Genomic DNA, 23,226 nt, shown 5'->3' on the forward strand with positions numbered 1-23,226 from the left:
AGCCTGAAAAGACAAAAACAGAGCAAGAACAACAGCCCAGGCTGAGACAGTCACAAGAAAGGAAGAGCTTCACAAAAAGCACAGCAGTCTCTGTGGTCAGAACATCCTCCAAGCTCAGCTCATTCTCCTCAGGGTGAGCACAGGCTAGCATGGAGCACTCAAGGACAGCGATGGATCTGCAGCTCAGCCAGTCAGGCCACCAGTCTGGGTGTGTTGGGGTACCGCAAGGCTTGGGGATGTGTGTGATCCTAAAGCAGCAAGGGAGAAAATTAATATACTTATCCATCTGGGAGCCTGGGGAGTTGGGCATGTAAAAGACGTCATGGAGGAAGTCCTTGGCTCTGCTGCACTCCCAGGACCTGCAACTGGTCTGTGAGCTCAGGGAGGGATGCTATTCCATCACAGGTGTGCAAAGCAGGACCAGCTCTCTCGCGGGTCTCCTGCTACCACCAGTGGCTCCAGACACCCTCATCCCCAGAGAGTGAGTCAGTGTTTGGGGCAAGCAGGACAACGCACAGCCAGTAACCCACCCCTAAACTCACACGGGGACTCCGAGATGTGCACCAGCAGCTCTTTATTGGACGAAAACATAGGCAGGTACAGGGCGTCCCACCGCACACACGCGCTGTGGGCACCCCACCGAGATCCCCCCTGCAGTGCCCAGGGCAAGCAGCCTCGGACGGAGAGTCCCACTGCCACCTCGTGGGTGAGGGACGCATCGCCTCTGCTCTGCCACCGGGCACAGCAGGCAGCAAAGCCCCTCGCTGAAAAACCCCAGGCCCTGCTGGAGAACAGGACGCAGGGAAATCGTGGAGTACCCTGGCACGGAGGGAAGAAGGGAGCACGGGGGAGTGCACATTAGAGCTAGAGGCATCGAATGATTCCCATCTTCCCCTGCCGATCTCTATCCCTGCTCCCAAGGTTGACTGTGCAAAGGCCGATGCCACGTAGGGCAGCTGTCTGGCTGCAGTCACTCTAGGCTGAATGAGGAGGAGAAAGACACACTGCCAGCAGCCCAGCGCCTACTTTGCTCTGCTCATTACTGCCCTGGTTCCACCAAGGTGAACCATGGCAACCCCTGAGGGCACTGGATATCCAGGGACAGAGACTCAGGAGATGAGTGCTTGTCCTACACGGAAAACTGGTGGGCAAGACAAACCCAGTTATGCACTTCTGCTCCCTGTTAGTATAAGGCTGTTAAAAGACTTCTGCTCACCTTCAGCATGGTGGGCCACAAGCAATGAAAACCATGCTTCGCTGTGGAGTGAGAGAAACGAGTTAAAAATCTCCCCCATAGAGGGAATGAAGCAGCGAGCAGCCCTTCATGGCTCTGAGAAACCAGCCTACAGCAACTCCCACAAGGAGGTCTGGAAACAGCACTACTGCTGAAATGTCTCTGGGTCTAGGACATCCCAACCCACAGGTAATTCTGGTGTCTGCTTCCCCTGGCTGCGGGGGCTGAAACTCCAGTTTGCATGGGTGTAAATAAGGGGGAGACCATTGATCTCTCGTGACCCATAGTATCTCTCTTTCTGCCAAAGGAGATGCAGGGAGGGAGAAAGAAGTGCCATTTTGGAAACCAGCACAGTACCCTTGGCATAGCCCTGGCTGATGTGAGTGGGGCACTGTGGGGTGACACACAGTGCCGTGCTCCCTGATTCAGGACTGTAATGACCTAAGCAGTGGATGGGCAAACTGAGTTCTATCCTGCTGAGCTGCCACCAAGGCTGAAGCCAGCTCTGGGCTAGATTCAAAGAAGGAAAATCTTCTGGGAAAGGTGTGCCTCACACCAGTGAGAGGACTCAAACTGTCCCTTTGATCTGCAAGCCTACAGTCTCCACGTCAGAGAGGAAAGAAGCCTCGTCACCATCCTGCACAAGTCCAGGAAAGCAGCAGCAAGAAAAGAACATCCCTTTGACAGTCCTCTCTGCACCAGCGTGCAGAGTAACATCACTCCTGAGTTTAACTCTTGTTTTTCTGCTTCCATAGTTTGGACAAGCTGAATTTGTTCTTCTTCTTCTTTGATTCCTGGCCCTCGAGAGATCCATCTACAGGACAGGGAGCAGATGCAAAGATTGTTGAGACCCACAGCCCTAGTGTTATCCAGCACTGCTTCTTAACAGCAGAAAGGGTCCTTACCCAACTTCCGGATCATGTCTGCCAGCATCTGGTCCTCCTCTTTCTCTCTGTAAAGGAAGAGCATGGCATTAAAAAACTACTCTGTCTCATGACTAGGTGGTAGGCACTGCAAAACATGTAGAATCACAGCTACTGTCATTCCCACGGTCAGAAGTAACCAACTCCCTGAGGGCAGGAAAAAAACAGTTAAATTCCTAGACATAAGCAAATTACTTCTGGTCCACTTTAAAGCAATAAAGAGTGTGGGGATTTCCAGATCACAGAGGTCCATTGCTACAGCAGCCAGGCCCTCCCTCAGCTGGTATGAGAGTGATCTGAGTTCACTGTGTTGTGAGGCAACACCACACCCTAGAAGATGAATAAAGGTTGGGACACCAGCAGCCCACTGTGCTGCAGAGAGGCTCACATCACAGTCAAAAACACTCTGGTACTTCCTAAAGCCTGGGCAAGGCCAGAGCCAAAAGCCAGGGCATTACTGGAACCCTCAAGGTAGAGCTGCTGCCAGAAGGCAACAAATGGAAACTGCTCTCAGCAACAGGAGACACACATCCAACTAGACATGGCAGCCTTCCTTTGAACTTGGAGAAGATCCAACACTAAGCACAATGCTTACAGCTGTTCTTTTGCTTTAGCAGACGAACACACACATAGCTTCATGCTCCCACAGTCCTCCTGGGTTTCCTCCCCATCTCTAGCTTTTCCTTCTCTTTCCCTTGCCTTATACATTTTCATGGCCCTTGTCCTCAGAGCACTGTTTGCTTCTGAGAGCACCGAATATGACTGCAGACCTGAAGAAACACTGACAAGAAAGCAACAGCAGCAGCATATAAGACAAGATGCTTGGTGACAGGTCGCTACCCACCTCTCATGGAGCAGAAGTACAGATAATAGCCACTGATCCAACCCTGCAGTCTGGACAGTGGAGCAAGTACAGTGCAGAGCCTCCTTGTGTTGGCTGATCCTCTGCCACCCACGTACCCTCACCTGATTCTGTCCTCATCCAAGCACTCCACAATATTATTCCGATCATTGACTGTGTTCAGATATGAATCCAGCAGCTCCTTTTCACGTTCCTTCTCTCTGCGTGTCTTCAGACACTCTGCACAAGACAAGAGAAGTCTGTCTCACAGCTACAGGTCGGTACCTCCCCCCCATGCCTCCTCCCTGCTCCATCAGGTCCCTCTCAAAGGGCTGAATTCAATTATCCTTACACTCAGGGGTAAATCCTACATCCCTCAGAAAATGTGAGTGGGTTGGATGTTACGGGGAGCCTGCACAAACAGCTTAGCCAGAAGAGTTTCTGAGTGAAGCTTTGATACCTGGCAAGCAGAGTCATTCAGATCTGAAGGAGATCCTAGGGCTAGGTGCATGGAGTGCAGCATTCTGCACAGCCAGGGACCAGCAGAACTCTCAGTACAGCTCATCCTCACCTGGCTTGTTCACGAGACGTCTCAGCTCCAACTCAATGTTCCACTGCTGCTCCTCCAGATTCTGCTGTTTCATCCTGAAAGAGTCCACAGAAGTGATGAGTTATGCCCCTCCACAACCCAGAGCTGGATTCTTCTCATGTCATGCTAAAGCTTCATCTCTGCATGGCTCACCACCTGGGTAGGAATTGATGGACTGGGAGAAATCTGCCTCCATCACATCTGTAAGGTTTCCCTTCCCACAAGCTCATCGGGGACACTGAGGGCTTGTCTATCCATTCAGTGCTCAAAGGCCCATCAGCTAATACCTCAGGATGCTGGCAGCTCTCCTCATCCCACCAGATAGCACATAATTTTGTGGCCTGTCACGTTTTCCTTCCTTCACTGCTTACTGCTCACAGGTGAAGAGTGTGGAGAGACAGGTGAATTTTTGGTTCTGCTTACTTGTACATCAGCTCTGACTCCTGCCTTAGCAGCAGCTGTTTCTTGTGGATCAGCTTGAACCAATCCACCATGAGGGCATCCTCGGACTCATCTGTGACAGAGTGAAATAAATCCAAAAGCTGGATCAGTTCAGTTCCTTCTGGCACAAACACACAGTCACTTGAAGAAGAGCCCAGAATAACTTGTATGAGCCACAGGCAACCTCCACTGAAAACAACTTATCTTTGGTACTTTGAGATACAAACGAAAGGAAGCACACCACCTCCTGTAGATTCAAGGAAGCTGCTCACAGATACTCTGTCATAGGACACCCAGTTCATTTTCCATGTGGCTGGCTCAGCTTTGCCATTCTGAAACCACACAGAACTGGAGCCAATCGTGACAGTCAGTCTGGCTTGGTATTCAAAAACCAGATCAATAGCAGTCTTCCACTCCCCAAACTCCCTGTTCTTCAGCCAAATACACACAAGCTCAAACAATAGACTAGGAAACAGCCCTGAATGGGTTCAAAATTCCCAAGGCTTTATCTTGCTCTACCAGCTACTTTTGGTAACTTGGTGTCTCATGTGTAGCATGAGCTTCCAGAAGCAGAGCCAAGAATGCCCAGGGATAGGATATGAGCCTCACACCTCCCCACTGTAACAGGGCTGGCCCTCCCATTTCTTTTACCTCCTTCACAGCCACGCAGCTGCTTCTCCAGATCCACTCCTTTCAATTCCAGCACATCCAGCTGCTTCTCAATGTCCTGCACCTTCTTCTGGATTTCCTCCTCAGGGATGTAGTCTGGGTGCAGCTAGGAAGTAGAAACGAATACATCTTAGTGCCCTCCAACTGCCTCTTGAAGGCACAGCCCCAACAGAAATAGGAAACAACATAAGGAGCAAAGCTGAAGCGCCATGCCCTGAAGGGCCAAGTAAGCAGAGATGCAGAGCTGCCTGTTTACAACACTGTGGTGGCCACTGAAACATTACAGTGGTATGCTACATTCACTGGATGATATCTACCCACACTTGTCAATGCACAGGCATTCTCCCCCCTTCTTTGTTGGAGCAGACTGTGTCCACCAGAATTTTATTACTTATGGCTCTGTCTTGTTCTACTCTACTGCCTCTATTGTCCCCTTGCACAGGAGATCACTGGCAATCTCTCCTGCTCATCTCTACCACAGAATCATACAGTCTTGCCTGGGAATTCAAATAAGCCTTCAAAAGAAGACAACCTGTATCCTGGCAATCACATCAACAGGATAACTGGCAACACCAGTCTGTGCCCATTACACCTGGTTTCCAGCCATACCTTGGTTGGTGACACTGCTTCAATGCTCTGGATGCTTTTTGGAACAGAGGATTCAACTAGAAGGAAAAAAAAGACAGAAAAAGTAAGAAAGCCCACATCAAGCTTTAAATAATTTTGTGCTGAGGGACAGTACCTATACCATGTGACAGCACAACAGGTCCCTTCCACCAAACAGAGGGCACAGACAATATACTTGCTTTGGCAAACCCTGACTAAGGTGAGAGATGTATCCTCAGGAAACATCACAGCCTGATTTACTCCTTGCTGCTGGACACACTCCATGGTCCCACAGCACTGCTTTCCTCCTTGGGGCAATGGCAAAACAAAACACATCCCTTATGCTTTGAAAGGACAGAAAAGATGTATTGGGTTACTGCCACTAGAAACAACAAGTTATATTTTAAAATGCCCTCCAGTGCTCTTGTACAAATAAGTATCAAATAAACACTAATGAAACAAAGATGGTCTAGGGGAACTTACCCAAGGCATCAGGAAACTAAGGTTTAATTCCTTGCACAAAACACTTCCTAGGTGAGAAGTCCCTATGGCCCAGCTACACAGCATTATTTAGGCCCTGGACACCTATTAAAATCAATCCTTAAGCAGCGTGTGTTTGTTCCACTGTGCCTCAGCTTCCTCTGCCCACCTGTGCTGCGAGGATAACTACAGGAGAGTGTGAGGTATTTAAATACCCAAGGGGCTGGGCTGGATAATTACCACAGAGAGAGAATAAAGGCATATGTAGATGATGTGATAGGAAGGAAAACTGCAGTGTTAAAAGAGCAAACCTGTAAAAAAGCAGTGGAGATGCAACACACACAAGGAGAAACACAGGACAGACAGGCCAGGGAGCCTCCTGAGAGTCTCTCTCTACCAAGTTGACTGCTGCTGATGAGAAACTCGTGGAAGAGCTCAAGGACATCTCACAGATTGACCAGTCCTTGTTCTAACAGGCTTTCTAGAAGACTGCAAAAGAAGGAAAAGATGCTGGGTACTGAACTGCTGTGTGGTGGCTCAGTTCCTGGGAAAAGATTTACTGCTGAGCCTTGCGGCAGAGGAGGCATGCTGAACTTCTAAAACAGACAACACAATTGGAGCTTCAGTGCATCCCAGATGTCAGATGTGAAGGCCAAAGACAGTGCTAATCAGCTAACAAATACTAACATGAGACCACTAAGCCCCATGGAACCATCCTGCCTGCTCCAAGACAAAGATCAGTCAGAGCTGAGGGCCTTCTAGTCCAAATAGGTAAGACAGAGATGGACAGGGTAAGGAAAGGAGATGAACAAGCTGAGCACACAGACCAGCAGCAAATATATGGAATGTTAGCTCCATGGGATCCCACTGTGTAAGAGGGAAAGCAGCAAGGACTACAGGGTAAAGATACGCAGTAGCATTAAGGTAAAACAAACAAGAGAAAGGAACTGGATTAAGAGTAAGGACAAATGGGTCAGAACTGGTTGGGGCATCTTTGAATGCCCCAGAAGCAGCAGCCCTGGCTGCTTCCACAGTGGGTTCCACCAGCTGGAGTCTCTTGCTGACAGTTTTCTGCATTCCTTTCCTTTTCTAAAGCCAGTCATTTGGAAAGGCACAGAGACATCAACAAGATCCCAGTTCCTCAAATCAGGAGACGGCACTCTTCTTAGCTTTGAGTCAGTGACCCTGAAAAGTCCTTATTTTAATTTCTTCCCTTCCCACTGAATTCCTTGGCCTGGCTGGTTCCTGGTTAACAAAAAGCTACTGACACAAATTTCCTCCCATGACAACAGTTACAGGCTTGGACACAGAAAACTCTGGGATATGCTTCCCACACTGAAGTTGACCCCTGGAAGTGCAGAGCAAAGAATGGCTTTAAGTAGGTAGAAGAGATCTTACGTGTGACAGTGCTTTGGTTCAACTGGTGGTTGCTCTCTTCCTCCTTCTTGGCAGAAACCCCATAATCTTTCCAGCCTTGAAAGTTCATAAGATCTGAGTTGGGGATCAACTTCTTCTTAAGGATTCCACCAGAGGAAGCTAAATTAAGAAGCACAGACAGGTCTTGGGCAAGAAACTTCAAGCCTCGCCTCACAAAAATCCCTGCATTACCCACAGTCTCTGGCATTCACCACTAGCTGACACCATTTCTAGTCCTAACCCTCCTCTCTTGATAACCCTGAGGGGTACAACCTGAAGAAAACAGGGAGAAATCAGCAATCAGAAGACCACAGTATGAAAGAAAGATGGAAGAGAAGAATGAAAGGTGAGGAAGTATCAACAAGACTTCTCACCATTATATATTTATGCAAGGCAGAATAAGTGAAATCTTGCCAGCTGTCTTGCAGAAGAGGAGCATACTGTGAAGACAAAGCCCTTCTCCTTGGGGAAGGACAGCTCTCCAAATAAAAGCAGAGCCAAAGCAGGTGTAGAGAGCAAAAATCCCAGAAACCAAGGCACTGTCTTGACCACCATATTCCTCACCCCCTCTGTGCACTGCATTACTAATGCTTGTCCCCTGCCTGACCAGCAAAACGAAAGCAAAGCTTATATCCTTCGTACCGGATTCCTGCTTTGCTGATGGAACAACTAATGGAGTTGGCTTTTTCTCCTTCTGTGTTGGGCTCCCTGTTCCCACCTGTGAGTGATCAGTAGGCTTCTTAGAGCCAGCCTGGTCTCTGCAAAGAAGAAAGACAAAAGTAGCAAACCATGCCTCTAGCAGACTGGTCCATAATGAGATCTCTGGACACCCTGGGATGGTCATACCCCTCTAACCAGAGTCCAGCAACTTGAAACGTGCTCTCCCTTCCCAGAAATGAGTGTCTTTGACTTTTCATTCAAATAGTTGAAAATAGAAGCATTTAAACACAAGAATTTATCCCACCTACATGCACACAGACCTTCAGCATCAAACACAGCCTGCAGACAAGGACATTCCCCTACAATTCTCACAGAGACACACAAACTTGAAGACGCTCACTTGTTGGCCACAGGCTTCAACCGAGATCTCCAGTCTGCTGGGCTCTCGGACTTGTCTTCACCAGCATTCACAGTTCCTAAATGAAGATACATGGCAAGATAATATCAGATTCAATAGAAAGATACAAGCCAGATCCACATCTCAAAAGGAAGAGATAAGCTATGCACACAGGTAGATGCTACAATGTCTCTGCAGCAAACTAGCACCAATTCAGTAAGTTTAACATAGACAGATTCATATACAATTGATTGTAAATAACCTTGGTGCCATTTTGCATCTTTCAACTCGAATTCTCTAAAATCTATGCAGCTACAGAAACACAGTAGCAGAGGAAATAAAGTCATTTTTGAAAGCAATACAACAAAATCAGCTCAGATCTTAGAGAGCAAAAGATGGACGAGAGGGAAGACAAAAAACAACAAACAGCCACACAGAGTCACATCAAACTCTATGCAGATATTGCACTCAGCACTGCCCCCCCCTCAAAAAACAGGCCATAAGGAAGTGGCTGAGACTCTAAATGCTCCCAAAACAACATCCCTTGGCCTACTGCTCAGCCACCACGGTGGAAGATCAGCTTAAAACAGACAAGGAGGCTTGGAAAGCCCATGCTGCAGCCGCAAAATCATCCTGAAGTTGAGGCATAGTCTTCCATCTGGAAAGTCTGCGTAAGCCTCAGAAATGACCACGACCTCAACACGTGATGACAGCTAATACAAATTCAAATGCCTGGAGGTCATCAGAGAAGAAAGAATCGCCATGCTAGAGGGAGCAATTGCACAGGGACAAATGGAAGTGCATCAGTCCCCAGAACACAGTAAACCCTTCTGTGGTAACACAGCAAGGAAGTCGAGGAGCCACGGACAGATTCATTGCAATGGCCCAAGAGAAGGGCACAAATTTGGCTTACTGTGTCCAGGCAGAGCTGTATGCAAATCAGTCATTCTCACCTTTGAGGCCTTTTGACTCTGGCTTGTGCACAGATTCAACAGGTTTGCTGGTAGTCTGACTCTTGGGCAGAGGTTCTGCGATCTTTTCCTGTTCTGGTGCTGTGTAGCCTGTTTTGCTGGTCTGTGCTTTCAGAGCTGGACTCTGTGATTGGGAACTGGAAGGAGAAAAGTTGCTACTGCAAAAAAAAAAGAATGATCTAATGAGTTTTGAAAGTCTGTTCTATTTGAAAGGGTAGGCCTTGTTACAGAATGCTGTTTCCAAAGACTCGGATGAGTCATTTTATTTGTCTTTAAATCCTATCCAAAAAAGCAGTCAGAGAAAGGGAAGAAACATGCAGAGACTTTCCCAAGTTATCCCAAGGTCATCTTGGGAATAAAGAAGGAAAGGGAAATAGTACCTACCTACTAGATACTGAAGAGCCAGTAGAACTGCGTCCTCCTGGCCTGCTTGGAGAGATGTTTGATCCAGCCAAAGCTTGTATAATATGGTTACGTGCTTGAGCCTTCTCAATCTTTGCTGGAGTGACCCCAGCAGCAGTTCTGCCAGAGGAAATTTTACCAGAGCTATGAGAAGGGTCGTGGCTTTTAGCATCAGAGGTTTTGTTGCTGGAGGACTCTAATGACTGAAAAAAATTTTCACGGGCCTGCTGTGTTTTTGTTTTGGAGGTTGTCCAAAGAGGTCCTGATGTGGTACCTTCACGATGATCTGTTTTATTTCCCAATGGAGTACCTTTGCAGTCTTCTGATTTATTTACAGCTGAAGACAACCATGGAGTATTTAGACTTCTGAAGCCAGAGCTTCCAGAAGATGAAACAGATGGCTTGGTTGAATTAGCAAGGCCTTCCTGGCTCGGCTTCTTCAACACCTGCTCCTGTTTCTTGGGTTCTGCTGCTTTCTGGAATGCTCTGGCACTAGTAGGGGCTGGGGTGCTCTCAGGTTTGTTCCGGGTGCTGCTGAGCCCAGAGATCTGGACATTGTCTGGCTGCTGGTGGCTGGTACAGATGAATGTACCGGGCTCAGGCCCAGCTTTGTAGCTTCCAGGAAGAAGCACATTCCAACACTCCCTGCACCTGTGGGTAAGAAAGTCTCAGAACACATCCTTCAGAGGATGAGAAGGTCATTGATACAGCTGAGAGTGCAGGCACAATTTCATTGCTAGCCCAGAGAGGGCAAAGTCACCATACTGGCAGTGAGCAGGCTCCTGTATGCATGTTTGTAAGGCACCAAAACAGGAGCTGCCAATTACAAATGGCCTGAAGCAGGAAAGGTGTGGCTGAAAAAACAAACTGTGCAAAGAGTTCCTTATGCACAGGTCAAGAGAAGGCCTGGGCAACCGCCACTCTGATGGAAATGTTTTCCAGCACTCTGAATGCCTTACATCTCTCCCTGAAGCCCCAAAGGAACAGGACTGCCCCACAGAAGCCCACAGGCCTGCGCCCCCACTTTGAGGAGCCATACCTGAAGCAATTCCTGTGATAGAGCTTCCCATCAACCAAGTGGCGCTGTACCAGGTGGACGTGGCTCCCACAGATACCACAGCAGCTGCTACGGATGTTCCCACTCTCTGTCAGGACACCCTTCTGTAGGAAGAAGCAGTCGTGAGCAGGCAGCACTCACATACAACCAAGAATCTCCCAGATAATCAGGTGTTCGACCACAGCCAGTTGCTGGGACAGAGAAGGGATACAAGCAAAATCCTTGCTCTGGCTAACCCCTGTTTTATGCAGTGTGGAACCATGGTGTTAGTTTGCACGCAGGAAACTGAAGTTCAAAGGTCTCTGAATTTAAATGGCTGGAAAATGTCTTTAGTAAGAGAGAAACTTCCTTTCTTCTACTCTGATTTCATCCCTATTTTGCTTTTAGAAACTATTTCTAAGAAATTAATCAGGAAAAAAAAAACCCAAAAATGAAAAAAAAACAAAACTCCACAACTTCTGTTAGAAATCCCCATCCCCATGGTCTACTGGCTAGAAACAACATAGCCATGTCCTAAGATACCCATTTCTTATTCACCACTAGATGATTCACAGCTCGCTGACGTTTTCCCAATGACTCCCACCTGAATATGTGCAGTATCCAGACCTCCAGATTAAATCCTCCATGATGAGCAGAAAGTTTAGAGACTGAGTACTGACAACTGGCTGCCTTGAAATAGCATAATGCTCCCAAGTTCATCGAACAGATTAAAGACAGAAAGAATAACTCAAAATCTTACTGTGGTGACTGGGGAGGCTTCTTTTGGCTTAGCTTTGGCTGGTGGGTGTGCAGGAGGCAGTTTTGGAGACACTGGCTTAGGAGGCCCTGGAGCAGCTTTCTTCCCAGCAGGCTGCTCCTGAAGTTCAGAGGAAGAACGCTTGATTCCAGCCATGCCTCCAACTGGAAGAAAAGAAAGAGGGAAGATTTAAAAGAAACATAAAGAAGACCTATGAACTTAGGAGTTACCTACAATAGAAGAGCCAGAAGTGCCTAATGGATAACCTGCAAATGCCATACAAGGAGACAAAGGCTTTCTTCATAAGCAGTTCTGCAGTGGAACAAGAGACAAGAGGCAAAAATATCAACATATGCAGGAATAACTTGACAGATTAAACTGCTACTTTTTTTTTCCTTCTGAGAGAAATTCCATAGAAAATACAAAACACTGTCCTTTGACAGTGTGAACAAGACCTGTTTGTTCCCAACAGGCTCACAGTTTGGTTGCATTTAATCTTCACCAAAGCAGGCCCTGCTTTTACACATCACACCTAAAGCAGCAAAGTACAAAGGGTTTATTTCATTCAAGTTGCTGCACTCCAGACTTCCCACACATCCTCACCCCTCACTGCTGTGGGTGTCCAGCCCACCTCCCAGCTGGGGCACTCACTGAACAGACCTGTCAAACCAAGAAGTGACCTCTAAATATGGCTAATTCTGCAACAACAGACACTTGAATGTGTCATGGCCATGCTGGTGCAGAAACCAACATGACTTGCCACAAAAAGCCTGCAAATGCCCGATTCTTTCTTCACTGCGGGTTAAAGACAATCCCTCTAAATTCACAACAAGCTGAGAAAAGAGAATCACCATTACTCTTCAGCCATCAGCCCAGCATGAATTCCCCATGCTCTGGGAAATGCAGGTAGACTTCCCAGGCAAATAAGGTTTCATGCACAGCTCTGACAGACAAGACTCCTCATTTGTCTCGCTGAGATGCGATTTTTGTGCCACTTCCTATTCTGAATGTCACTGCATTCCGTGAGGGAACTCAGCAGTTATCTGAGCCATAGCTCTGCTTTAAGAGCAACCAACTAAATGACCACCTATCTGAAAAGAGCTTATACCCTTCCCAGTGAATACAAGAGGAGTCTGTGCAGGCTGTAGGGAGCAGACAGGAAGCCCAGTTCCCAGCAGACTTCTCTCAGCTATCCAAATCAAAACCCAGGGCTCTTCTAACATAGAGCCAAATCGGACTGGTGACACCAGAACCAGTAAACATGTTAGCCCCAGTTTGTGCTCTCATTGCCTGCTTGTTCCACACATATTGAGCTCCCAAAGCCTGGCACAAAGATGGGTGGCTTCAGCTCAACTCTTCTGTAACAACTGTCTGACCTCAATAAAATATTGGCTGCTCACCCTTTCTGGCCTGCATCTTGCTTATTTCATGGTCCTGCCTGAACTCATCCAGAGGGCAAAGCTATAGTATTAGGAGCCCACTTAGTGTCAGAGGGCACATTCCTGGCTGGGCTCATTTTCAGACACACACATTCATCCCAGCAACAGGAATGCAACCAGAGCATTTTGTTAGACACTAGAGAGTATAAAAATGTGCTGTGCTTGACAACGGGGTAGGCAAGATGCTGGGAGGGAGGGAGTAAAGACCCCAAACTGACCCAGATTCCCACAACTTGGCACAAACATGATGGAATTTGTTTCAGTATGATTTCAAAACATGAAATAAAAAAATGAAGGGGGGAAGGGAAGAGGTTGTGGTGGGAAAGAGAAAGCCTGCTTAATTGGATGAAAACATGGAGAAGGGAGAAGAGCTTACATACAAAAGACAGCTCTCAAGAGTGAATGATGCTTTCTTTCTAAGATGTAGGATGTTTTCAGTATTTCGCTCTTCCATCTAGATTCATCTTAACCAGTTAAGTTATTCATGTTCTTATATTAAGCTCACGCTTAAAGCCAAATATAAACCAAGCTTACGATAGCACTCCTGTGAGCCCCGATAAACTCTCCAGTACATGGATACAATTGGCAGCTCTGTGGCCTGTTTTATGCTTGAAAGTACTGCTACTGCAATTATGCCAGTTGAGGGAATCGTTTTTTTCTGCCTCTTATACCAATACAGTCTCCACTGTGGATGCTGTTTCGTTGGCAGAGACTCACAGGCAGGCTCAGCATTGTTAGGCTCCATGTTCTTTCCAGTGTGGCAAGGACTAGGGCAGTGATGGAGCTGCTCAAGAAAGGAAAGTTGTGGTGTAGATCATGGAGTTGAACTTTCTGTGGTCCTATCTGGCTGTACCATAAGAAGTTTTAGATCATATTTTAAATTTTAAAGCACAAGTTTTGAAGATGAAGCACAGCTCTGTGCCCTTCCAAAAGCACTGTGCTACTCCAACGAGTAAAGAGGCCAGATTCCCCCCACTGAAACAGTTCTGGTACCAAAATACTTCTGAGCAGTCTGTTTTACCTTTCTAAGTTTATTAGGAGGTAAGGAAAAGCACAAAATTAATCCCCAGTCCTGCCCACCTCTACATGGTATGTGGTACTTACTAGGAGAACGTCCATGGAAGTAGTTATAATACTGGGAAACGTAGGTAATGATGCTCAGCCTGTCTGGTACCTTCAGAGCAACCATATCCTCTGCATCCAGCAGGGCTGGGATCCCCAGCTGCTCTGATGCCACTCGAAATGCCTAGGGAAGGAAGAAAACAAAGAAGTGGGGGTTCTTGTCCAGCCCGGGCAGCAGAGCTGCTCTGCATCGAGAGAAACTGCACGGCAGACAGCCTCCTTCAAATAATAACTCTACTGGGGAACAGCTGCACCAGTTTAACTCCTACATTGTACGGCCGTTACAGGAACCAACAGAGTCGTGGCTTCCAGCCACCGTGTTGAGAAATTCAGGCAGGGAGCCAAAAATCTGGCCTGGCAAGCTGGCCATAGCTCATTGCACAGGAACTCACCTGGGCTTCCCCTGCTCTTCCTCCAGCCTGCTTCTGTCTGGATGTGCACAGCTGCAGTGAGTGAGGCCTGGCAGAAGGGGCTTTGTCAGTCCGGGCTGGCAGGCATGCAGCCAGGCTTCCAGCCCAACCTGGGGTGCTCTCCAATTAACGGTGAGCTGGTAGGTGTTTGCAGGCAGCTTTCTATCTCAGAGTGCTGAGCAAATGTTAAGGCTTCCTGCTAGCACATGTTTTTCCCCCATTTGAAAGTAGGGAAATCTGGTTTTGGGAAGGAAACCATCTCTCCCAGACTAGAGAGTGAAAAGAGAAGCGTAAAGAAGAATTCCTGATACCTAGGTCTCTCCCAGCTTACCCATTTCCACGCTGACACAGCACAGTACTGGGGGCAAACACTCTTCTTTGTGGTCTGAAACCGCAGGTTCAAAGTCAGACAAAGGACAGAAAGGCTACTTTGTTTTTCCACTGAAGGAGAGCCTTTTCTAGAGGACACACACACAAACAAAGCAGCATCCCTAAAGCAATGGTGCCTTTGCCTAATTCACCATAGGGCTTTTGTTAGAGACCTTCTCCAGCCCTCTTCCTTCCTGACTTAGGAGAGAAAATCCTTTCCCTCCCCCTTCAGAGCACTCCTTTCGAAATGCCAACAGAGCAAAGGGAAACAGCACCTTCAGGAGCAGAGGCACAAAGAAGGCGACTGCTGAAACCCACAGCGAAACAGTTAAAGCAAGACTTGAACATAATAAACCCCTCCACATCTGACCTCTGGCACAGACACACAACAGAGTTGGTGCACACGCCAACAACTCCCGCTCAGAAGAAACAAACAGCCACTACTATTTAGCAAGATAATTACCATTTTTTTCCATTGGGTATCCCAGTAAAAATGTAACTAGGCTGACACTAAGCACGCTTTCAGCCAGTCACCTCCGGCTCTGTCACCCCGGCTGCCAGCCCAGCCTGGCACTTGCTTGTCTTGTAACCTGGTACTCAATATATTCCATGGAACTCTTCCTATCACCTTGTCTGCCCAACAGCTCTGACCAGTGGGGTTTTCCTGTTCCTGGGAACTGCTCTTGCCTGGACATCCAACATCCCTGCCACCCAGCACAGCCCAGTTGCTTTGATCTACCTCTTGTATCAGGCTGGCCTCTAAAGAAGCACTTGAGGAGCTCCAAGGTCACACAGAGGAGGCAAGCACCACTGCTCCCATTTCACAGAGGCCATAGAGGAGGCAAAGTAATACTCGAGGCCATCTGAGCAGCTTTCCTCTGCTGTATGCACTATGTACCATGCCATCATCCGTTAGCACTGAAGAAACTGGATGCCAAGTCTCAAGAAACCTTTCTCACATTTATACATGAGAAAAAAGCCACCAACAGTAATTTCTCTTTTTTTTTTTTTTGGCACTTGAGAAGTGACACATTCTTTCTTGGCAAAATGACCTCATAGGACAAGTTGCAGCCTGGACAAGATATTTTTTTGTTGAGTAATAGGGCCCTTGAAAAAATATACTGAACAGTGAGCAGTGTGTGGCGTGAAGGAAGGTCTGAACAACAGCAGAGGAAAAATGCTGGGAGAAATCAGACTGCTCACATCCCAAGGAGACCAGCCCAAGAACCCAGTGCTGTGGGGAAATGGAGGGGAAATCTCACTCAGGTGCCAGGCCAGCAGGAGTCCAGCAGTGAAAGGGTAACACAGACAAGTCATCCTCCAGCAGAATAAGGGAGAGAAAGCAAAATAAAGGGCATAAAGCAAGGAATAGAGGAAAAAAAGGGAAAGAAACATAGTCTGACTTAAGAGTTTAGCAACTGTTTTTTATGAGAGGCACAAAGGAGCTTTTCATTAGGAAAAGCAGTGGAGGTCGGTTGTACAGCTCATTTCCCAGAGAAAAACAAAGTCAGCAGCAGAACAGACACCATCAGACAGGCGTGGGGAAGGAGCAGCACCCAGGGCTCACAGCACTCAGTCCAGGACAAAGAGACCCTCATGCCTCCCAAATACCAAAACAACAAGGGCAAAAGCAGTCTGAACCTCATCTGGAGGAGAAAAATGTGCAGGACTGAACCCTGGAGTCTGAACACAACTCCTGAACCTGACCAGGGCTGAAAGGAAGCTGAAGCAAAGGAGTGCATGGAGGAGCACAATGCACACAGCATCACTGCTTTTAGTTCTCCTGGAATCAAAGACAGCTCACTGTGTCAGAAGATATCATTGCTCCAGTCCAGACAGGAGGAAGCTGCAGGCAGTTCCTTCACTGCCCGAGCTCTGGCCAAGCAGCCACCAAGCTGCGTGGAGCAATGCCAAGGGAAGAGAACTGTTTTAATCTGCTGTTTCTATCCTTGAGAGAGAGAGAGAGAGAGAGAGAGAATCCTTTTGTGAAGCACAAAGCCTGTGTTCAAATTCAGTGCAGGAGTGGGTTGGCCTGTCCAGCTTTCTTTGTGAAGAGAACATGAGAAACTGAAAACCCATCGTGGAGTGATGTGGGAAGACTAGAAGGAAGGACTTCTACACTTTGCAGAAGCAATTTCCTGCGCTAGAAGCAAGTGGGGGAACCCCTTACCTTCCTCCTTTCTTGCACCATCTCCTGCTCTATCCCTCATTGTGTACACAAGTCCACATTTATGTTCTGACCTCCACCATCTGCAGCCAACTCCAGCCAGGCAGAGGGATGGCAGAAACCAAGCTCACTGCCCGGGCCAGCTGTAATTCCTTCAACACCATTTCCCCAAATCCTCAGTTATCAAACTATCTCCCCTTCCTTTGCTATTTTCTGGTCAAGTTAGGGTATGAGAATGTCAACCATTCTACCAAAAGCAAAGCATGAAAAGCCACTTACCAACTTGTTGTTCTCATACACATTTTCTTTACTGAGGGAATCGAAGTTTCTGAAACACAGAAAGAAAAATCTCAGGCTGGTGACATAGAGCAAGCTGCTTCACTTCCAGCTTCTCAAACCTCTCTGAGCCCCACTCATGTGGGGGACAGAGCACCTTCTCCCACTCTTCTTTTCCAGAGATGCAGCAGAGGGAGCAATGTGGCAGATCCCCACCTGAGCCTGCAGACGGCCACAGATCTGCTGCACCTCCTGGGGCAGGGGTGGGCAGGAGCCCCAGCAGGCACAGCCATCTGCCCACGGGCAGCACAACACATTGCTGGCACAGCTACCCTTTCAGGGCTGACTTCCACAGCCTCCTGCAGACAGGACATGCCGATGCCCTGCAGATTCAGGGGGGTTGCTGAAAGAGCCAGTAGCAAATTCTAACTCATGCTTTTGATTTGTTTTGTCTTTCTTTTTTCTTTTTTCCCCCGCAGAAAGCCTTGCTTCTTTCTCACCCCAAGAAAGAAGATAAACCTATGGCTTCCAGCCAGACTTGCAACACTCTTTCCCTAGAAATACTTTCCAAGCAGACACATCCAAACTGCCTCCAGTTTGTCATCCCACAGGTAGATCTCACACACTGGAGAAGGGCTGGGTACCTCCAATGCCGCATGCATCTCACCCTCCTTCAATGCATTCATGTCCTCTGACCTCAGATGCTGCTGGTTCCACCAGTACACAAGTTCTGGCTTCGAATCCTCTTTCCTCCTCCAGTACCAAGCGTCTGCATGAGAAATACCTTTGCCCACAACACAGTTCTGCAATTGGTTACACCAAAGTTGCTTGTAAAAATCTAGTTCTCCTCTCCCTGGGGCTGTCACCTTTGATTTGTAATCATAGCCAATAACCAAAAAGGAAGAGACAATTACTGCCTGCAATTACAAGCCAAAGTCAGCAATCCTCCTGCCCTTTCACTGGCTCTGGACATCACCTCCCTTTTCCTGTCTCCACCACTTGCTGTCCCCCAACATGTGCTCTCTGGTCCCATGCAGGTGCCACGTCTGGAACTTGAAAACAGGGAACTGGAAGGACAGACCAGAGAGCACGAGGCAGCCTGTGCCTTGGAAGCAGAGCCCACATAGCGTGCTTTCTCTCTCTCAGCAGTGTGTGTCCCTTTCTTAGGAAATGTTCACCATCAGCTGGTTTTAAACTTACCATGACTGCTAACCTGGGGCTACATACTGACTTCTGGAAGGCAGCCCTGCTTCCAACACTGCTTCCTCCTGCCCAGGCAATGCATAAGGTTAGTTCCTTTCCAATAATTCAGTTTTGCTTTACAATCCTTTTATTTGTTGGTACAAAGCTGAGTGCAAGGCTTTTATCAGCAAGGAAACTCTCACTAACAAACAAGTGCTACACCACCAGCTTTGCACGTTTGTATGTAGGCCTTCTGTAACTGATGCTGCTTCACCCCTGCTGGCCTCATCTCCAGAAGAGTGTGGGTAGCAGTGCTAAAGCCAGGGCAGAGCCGGCTCACAGCAATCTATTCATGAGGCAAACACGTGATCCGCCGTGCAGCAGGGGAACTTTTTCCACTACTCGTAACAGCAAGGACCAAGCCAGGTGCTTTGTCCACTTCATATAGAAAGCTGAGCACCACATTATAAAGGCAGCACTACAGATCTCACACACAGCCCAGGACACCTCCCCTGTTTCCCACATCGGGTGCTGCTATGTTGGATAAGGAGAGAACAAACAGGAAGCAGCAGAGCAGACCCCGAGGTCAGACTCCCCCAAGAAGCACACGAAGACAAGGCACATCCCAGCTTTAAATCACATACTCTTATCCTGTGCAAATGCAAAGGGACTCGCAGAGGCTTTTCACCAAGCAGTGATCCTGCCACAAGACTTCCCTTGCCTGTGATAATGGATGAAAATAACTACAGAACAAAAAGTTTCAGGGAAACAATAGATACAATCACTCTGTTTTGTGCCAGGCAAGAAAATCAGCTTTTTTAAGAGCCAGCCAAAGGAAGCGTTGGAGCTCCCTGCCTCACTGCCGGTTCCGCTGCCAATGAAGACTCTACAACATGAACACCCTGAGCACAGGAAAACACCTGCAAGGCAGCAAGGAGCTGCAGCTTGCTCGGCCATGCAGAGGTGTAACACAGCACCAAGGGAGGAGGGGACGGCGGGACTGGGAGTAGAGCACACAGCTAGGGGCTGGAAACACAATGCCACAACAGGTCGTGGCTCTGCTCTGCATCAGCACATCAAAATGCAGATGTGGGACAGGCCTGAAGGAGATCCGTGCCAGCTCAGTGACAGCAGTGACCTATTTATTGCCAGTCTGTGGCCCGCACACCTTGCTGAATGCTGTTGGCAATAGGATTGTTTGTTCAGCCTCCCACTTGCGTGGAACAGAACAGGGACCTAAAAACCTGAATCTCTGATGGTGAACATTTAAAATCCCCACCTGTTCCCCAAGGAGAATGCAAACAACGAGATCCCTTGGTCATTTCAAGAACTTTGTGCCCTCACAGCTTCTCTGCTTCCCTGGGTATTTGGGCGAACAGTTTGCATACAGTATTGCTTCAGGAAGTTGATCTTGCTGGTGCATCCCCTATCTTGGAATATTAAAGCTCTCCCAACCAATGCGATTCTAAGAAAGCAAAGCTAATACAAATGGAGAAGTAGGAGTTCTCCACTGAGGAAACACAGGCAACTGAATTAATCAGAAGAGGTGAGAAACATAAACCTGATCCAGGAGAGTGCCTCCAGTGCTGGAAACAAATCAGAGTGGAGCTCACCAGAAAAGGAATAGAAGTTAAGTCTTCAGCTCTCCAGAAAGTCCATCTCTTAGCAAAAAGTGGCCAAGCATTTCCTGCACCCAAAAATCTCTGCAGCCACCCACTGCTCCAGCTGTGCAGACCCAGTGCTCACAAAGCATGCCACAGACCTCTGAAAGCACGTGTGCTTCCTTTGTGCTGATGCTGCACTCCCTAAGAGCCTTCACCTTGAAGCAGACTGAGAAGGGAAAGTCCAGAGGCTATCAACTCCCTGACCATATTGGCAGCTCACAGCTTCATCCTGCCTGGCTGAACTGACAGCGACCCAGAAAATGCTGCTGGAGGAACGGGTGCACACAGCTGCTCTGTTCTGGCCACCAAACATGCATGCCCAAGCGTACAGCTGTCAATGGGGATTTCACAACCATCCCATTCCCAGAACGCTAAGCTAAACACTGCCAGCACTCTGGGAACGAGCAGGATCCAGGATGAAGAGAATGAGCTTAATCAAAAGCTTCACTCAACATCTGGCATCGATAACAGAGTGAGTGTGGGCGGCTCTCCTGCTGCTTTTAACTCACTTATCGGACGGGGAGCAGAGAAACCTCCAGCTGGAGCTGGCTCAGCCAGTGCCATCACACCCAGCAGCTGCAGAGCAGGGCACACTGCTGTGAGGCTGCATGTCCTCTGACCAGAGGGACTTCAGTGCTCTGCCACCATCCCAGAAAATGGGTTCACACCCATGGGTACCACGCACACTTCATCTGGGATGAAAGAGAAACAGATTTCCATGGCAATTCAGTGTGTGCCTCCGCTCCCCCAGAGCTCAGTCTGTCTGCGCATCCCTGGGTGAGCGGGAAGTGAATTGGAAATGGGTTTCTAATTTTACACAGCCCGCCCTGCTCACTGATAACATACAGAATTCCCTAAGCCTGAGAGGAGTTATCACACTGTCCGTATGTTTCCTGGCAAGAAAACAAGAACAGGGAAGAGCCCTGCACCAACCTGCCCTCTGACCCATGGAACCCACAAGAGAAGCACATGATTATTATCACACTTTGTAATTGCTTCAAGTTTTCCTGTGAACTTCTCAGGCTCTTTCAAGGAGAAATCACCTCTCCATATCGTGCACTCCTCAGCCCAAGAATGTAAACCAAGATGAAAAACACGATGTTACAAAACTCTGCTGCCGTGACTGCATCGTGTCCTGCAAGCAATTTATATACAGGAGCTACAGCAAACACTGCCTCGCCAAACACCAGTTACTCGATTCTGGTTTTGTTTTCAGTACGATGCATTTAATCCTCAACTTTTCTAGGAGCAAGGAAGGGCTCAGGATAAACCACTTTTGAGCCCCCGGGAAGCAAAAATCACAGCCACACGTACACCCAGCTGCCAAACTGCCAAAAGGGCTTTTATAGATTCCCAGGGAAGCTGCACAAGTACTCAGCCCTGGGAGCTGAGGTACACGTGACAGCCTGAAATGACGACTCTTTGAAAGCGTAATTTACTTTCAAGCAGGACTTTGGCCAGCCAAGGGTATACCTGGTGATTTTCAACATTGCACCACTGACACTGAGGAGGGAAGTCATACCAAAAGCTTCTCTTACTTTCACCCCCAGGCAGCCTCGCTGAGCTGGCCCAAGTCAAAAAGGGTTTCTGCAAAGTCCTTCAGGATTTCCAGCATGAGAGGAGTTCAGCAGGATCAGAGATGCTGCAGGGATCCTTTCCGCTCTCCAACACAGAAACATTTACTTTAGATACGTCTATCTACAACCCTCAGCATGCGCTTCTAGGACTGTAACAACCCACTAAAGGGGGTCAGCTTGATGATCCCAGTTCCCCAGCTGCTGGGCCCTGCTCACACCCACACTCTGGCTGGTCTAGCAGCAGGGCCGGCCAGGAAGCGGCCCCAGGCCTTCCGTGAGCACCTCCCGTCATATCAGCCTTTCTGCTCTGATATTTCATACCTTTGGGACTGTGAATGAATGGAAGGAAGGGAAATATTTGGAGCCACGTGGATGTGACAGCACGTCAGGAAGCCACACACAGCAACACCATGGTGACAGCCCAGGCACGGGCAGGAAAGGCAAGGCAGAGCGGGCATGCAGAAGTTCCTGCAGCCTGCTGTTCTCAAGGCTGTTCTGGCCCCTTCCAAGTTTCAAAGCTATAGAGAGGAGTGAGCGACCAACAACAGCTTCTCCTCGGGCTTCCACCAGCAGTAAGACAGCAATAAAAGATCTCTGCACATAGAGAGGTGTCAGGCTGCACTGGGAGACCAAGGGAAGGCGGAATTCAAGAAACAACTGGAAAACTCCAGTACAGAACACACACACCCCAGTCAGCCACGTCTCGCTGGGAATGACCTAATGCTTAAACCAACACACCTGGGCTGTGCTGCTCGGTTGCCTGCTCCCTCCTCAATCCCCCACCCCAAAGTGCAATGAGATTAAAACAAAAACGACAAAAACTAGGATGCTTCCTAGTCATTTTCCAATTTCCTTTAACAGTTCTCATACCCAGCCGTTACGTTTGGAGCAGAGGCAGGTCAAAAACCACGGGACGACAGTAAAGGAAGCAGCAAAGGCTGGCAGCGCTTCGCCTCCCACGGCCAGAATCGCGGCTGGGAAAACGGCAGGACGCAGCGCCGGGCCGTGTGCCCGCTTCGCCAGGACTCAACAAACACACAGCGAAGAGCGAAACCCCAAAGCGATACCTGAAGACGTCGTGCAACGGAAAGGACGTTTTTAAAAGGTTTATCGTACAGCCGCGGCTCCCTGCAGGAGGAAGGAAGGAAGGAAGGAAGGAGGGAGGGAAAGCGGCTCGCTGCTCACATAGTCACAACATCGGTGCTAACGGAGCGGCGGAGGGCAGCGTCGGCTGAGGGGACGGGACGGGCTGCGCCCTGCGGTGCCGGTACTCACATGAGGTCGGGGCGGTGGCGGTGCAGGATGGCGCAGAAGGCCAGCCCGTCACGGAACGACGTGGTCATGTTGGTGATGCTGACATCGCGGTAGCCCTCGCACTGCTGCTTGCACCACAGCTGCAGGTTCTGGATGGCGGCCATGGCGCAGACCCCGGGCCGTGCCGCCTGCGGGAGCCGCGGGCGTGTGGTGGACGGCGGGAGGAGGAGGAGGCGGGGAAAGGGGCGGGAGGCGGTGGTTCCTCACGGCCGCCCTCAGCCGGGCCCGCCTCAGCCGCCGTGCGGGGCAGAGGGGCGAGCGCTGCTCTCGCGTCGGGCGCTGCG

The 23,226-nt window shown here is 48.8% G+C and overlaps 1 protein-coding gene across 2 annotated transcripts; it reads right to left on the reverse strand.

Moving 5' to 3' along the window:
- Positions 1-557: 557 nt before the first annotated feature.
- Positions 558-23,088, reverse strand: MICALL2 (MICAL like 2). Of its 2 annotated transcripts, none has more exons than XM_042864568.1 (17): positions 22,904-23,088; positions 17,209-17,257; positions 13,966-14,107; positions 11,426-11,586; positions 10,669-10,790; positions 9,612-10,280; positions 9,210-9,382; positions 8,260-8,335; positions 7,842-7,957; positions 7,182-7,319; positions 5,307-5,362; positions 4,680-4,803; positions 4,011-4,101; positions 3,570-3,643; positions 3,124-3,238; positions 2,140-2,186; positions 558-2,048 (listed from the first exon to the last, which is right to left on the reverse strand). In XM_042864568.1, the coding sequence occupies exons 1-17, from the start codon at positions 23,044-23,046 to the stop codon at positions 1,963-1,965; spliced, it is 2,382 nt and encodes a 793-aa protein (XP_042720502.1). In that variant the 5' UTR covers positions 23,047-23,088; the 3' UTR covers positions 558-1,962. The 2 variants fall into 2 exon arrangements, with proteins under 2 accessions (XP_042720502.1, XP_042720501.1); XM_042864567.1 differs by having other exon boundaries at positions 9,210-9,385.
- Between the last annotated feature and the right edge of the window lie 138 nt (positions 23,089-23,226).

The sequence above is a fragment of the Lagopus leucura genome, unplaced genomic scaffold, assembly GCF_019238085.1.
Source record: "Lagopus leucura isolate 7727_CA_CO unplaced genomic scaffold, USGS_WTPT01 Super-Scaffold_760, whole genome shotgun sequence".
Classification (NCBI taxonomy): Eukaryota; Metazoa; Chordata; class Aves; order Galliformes; family Phasianidae; genus Lagopus; species Lagopus leucura.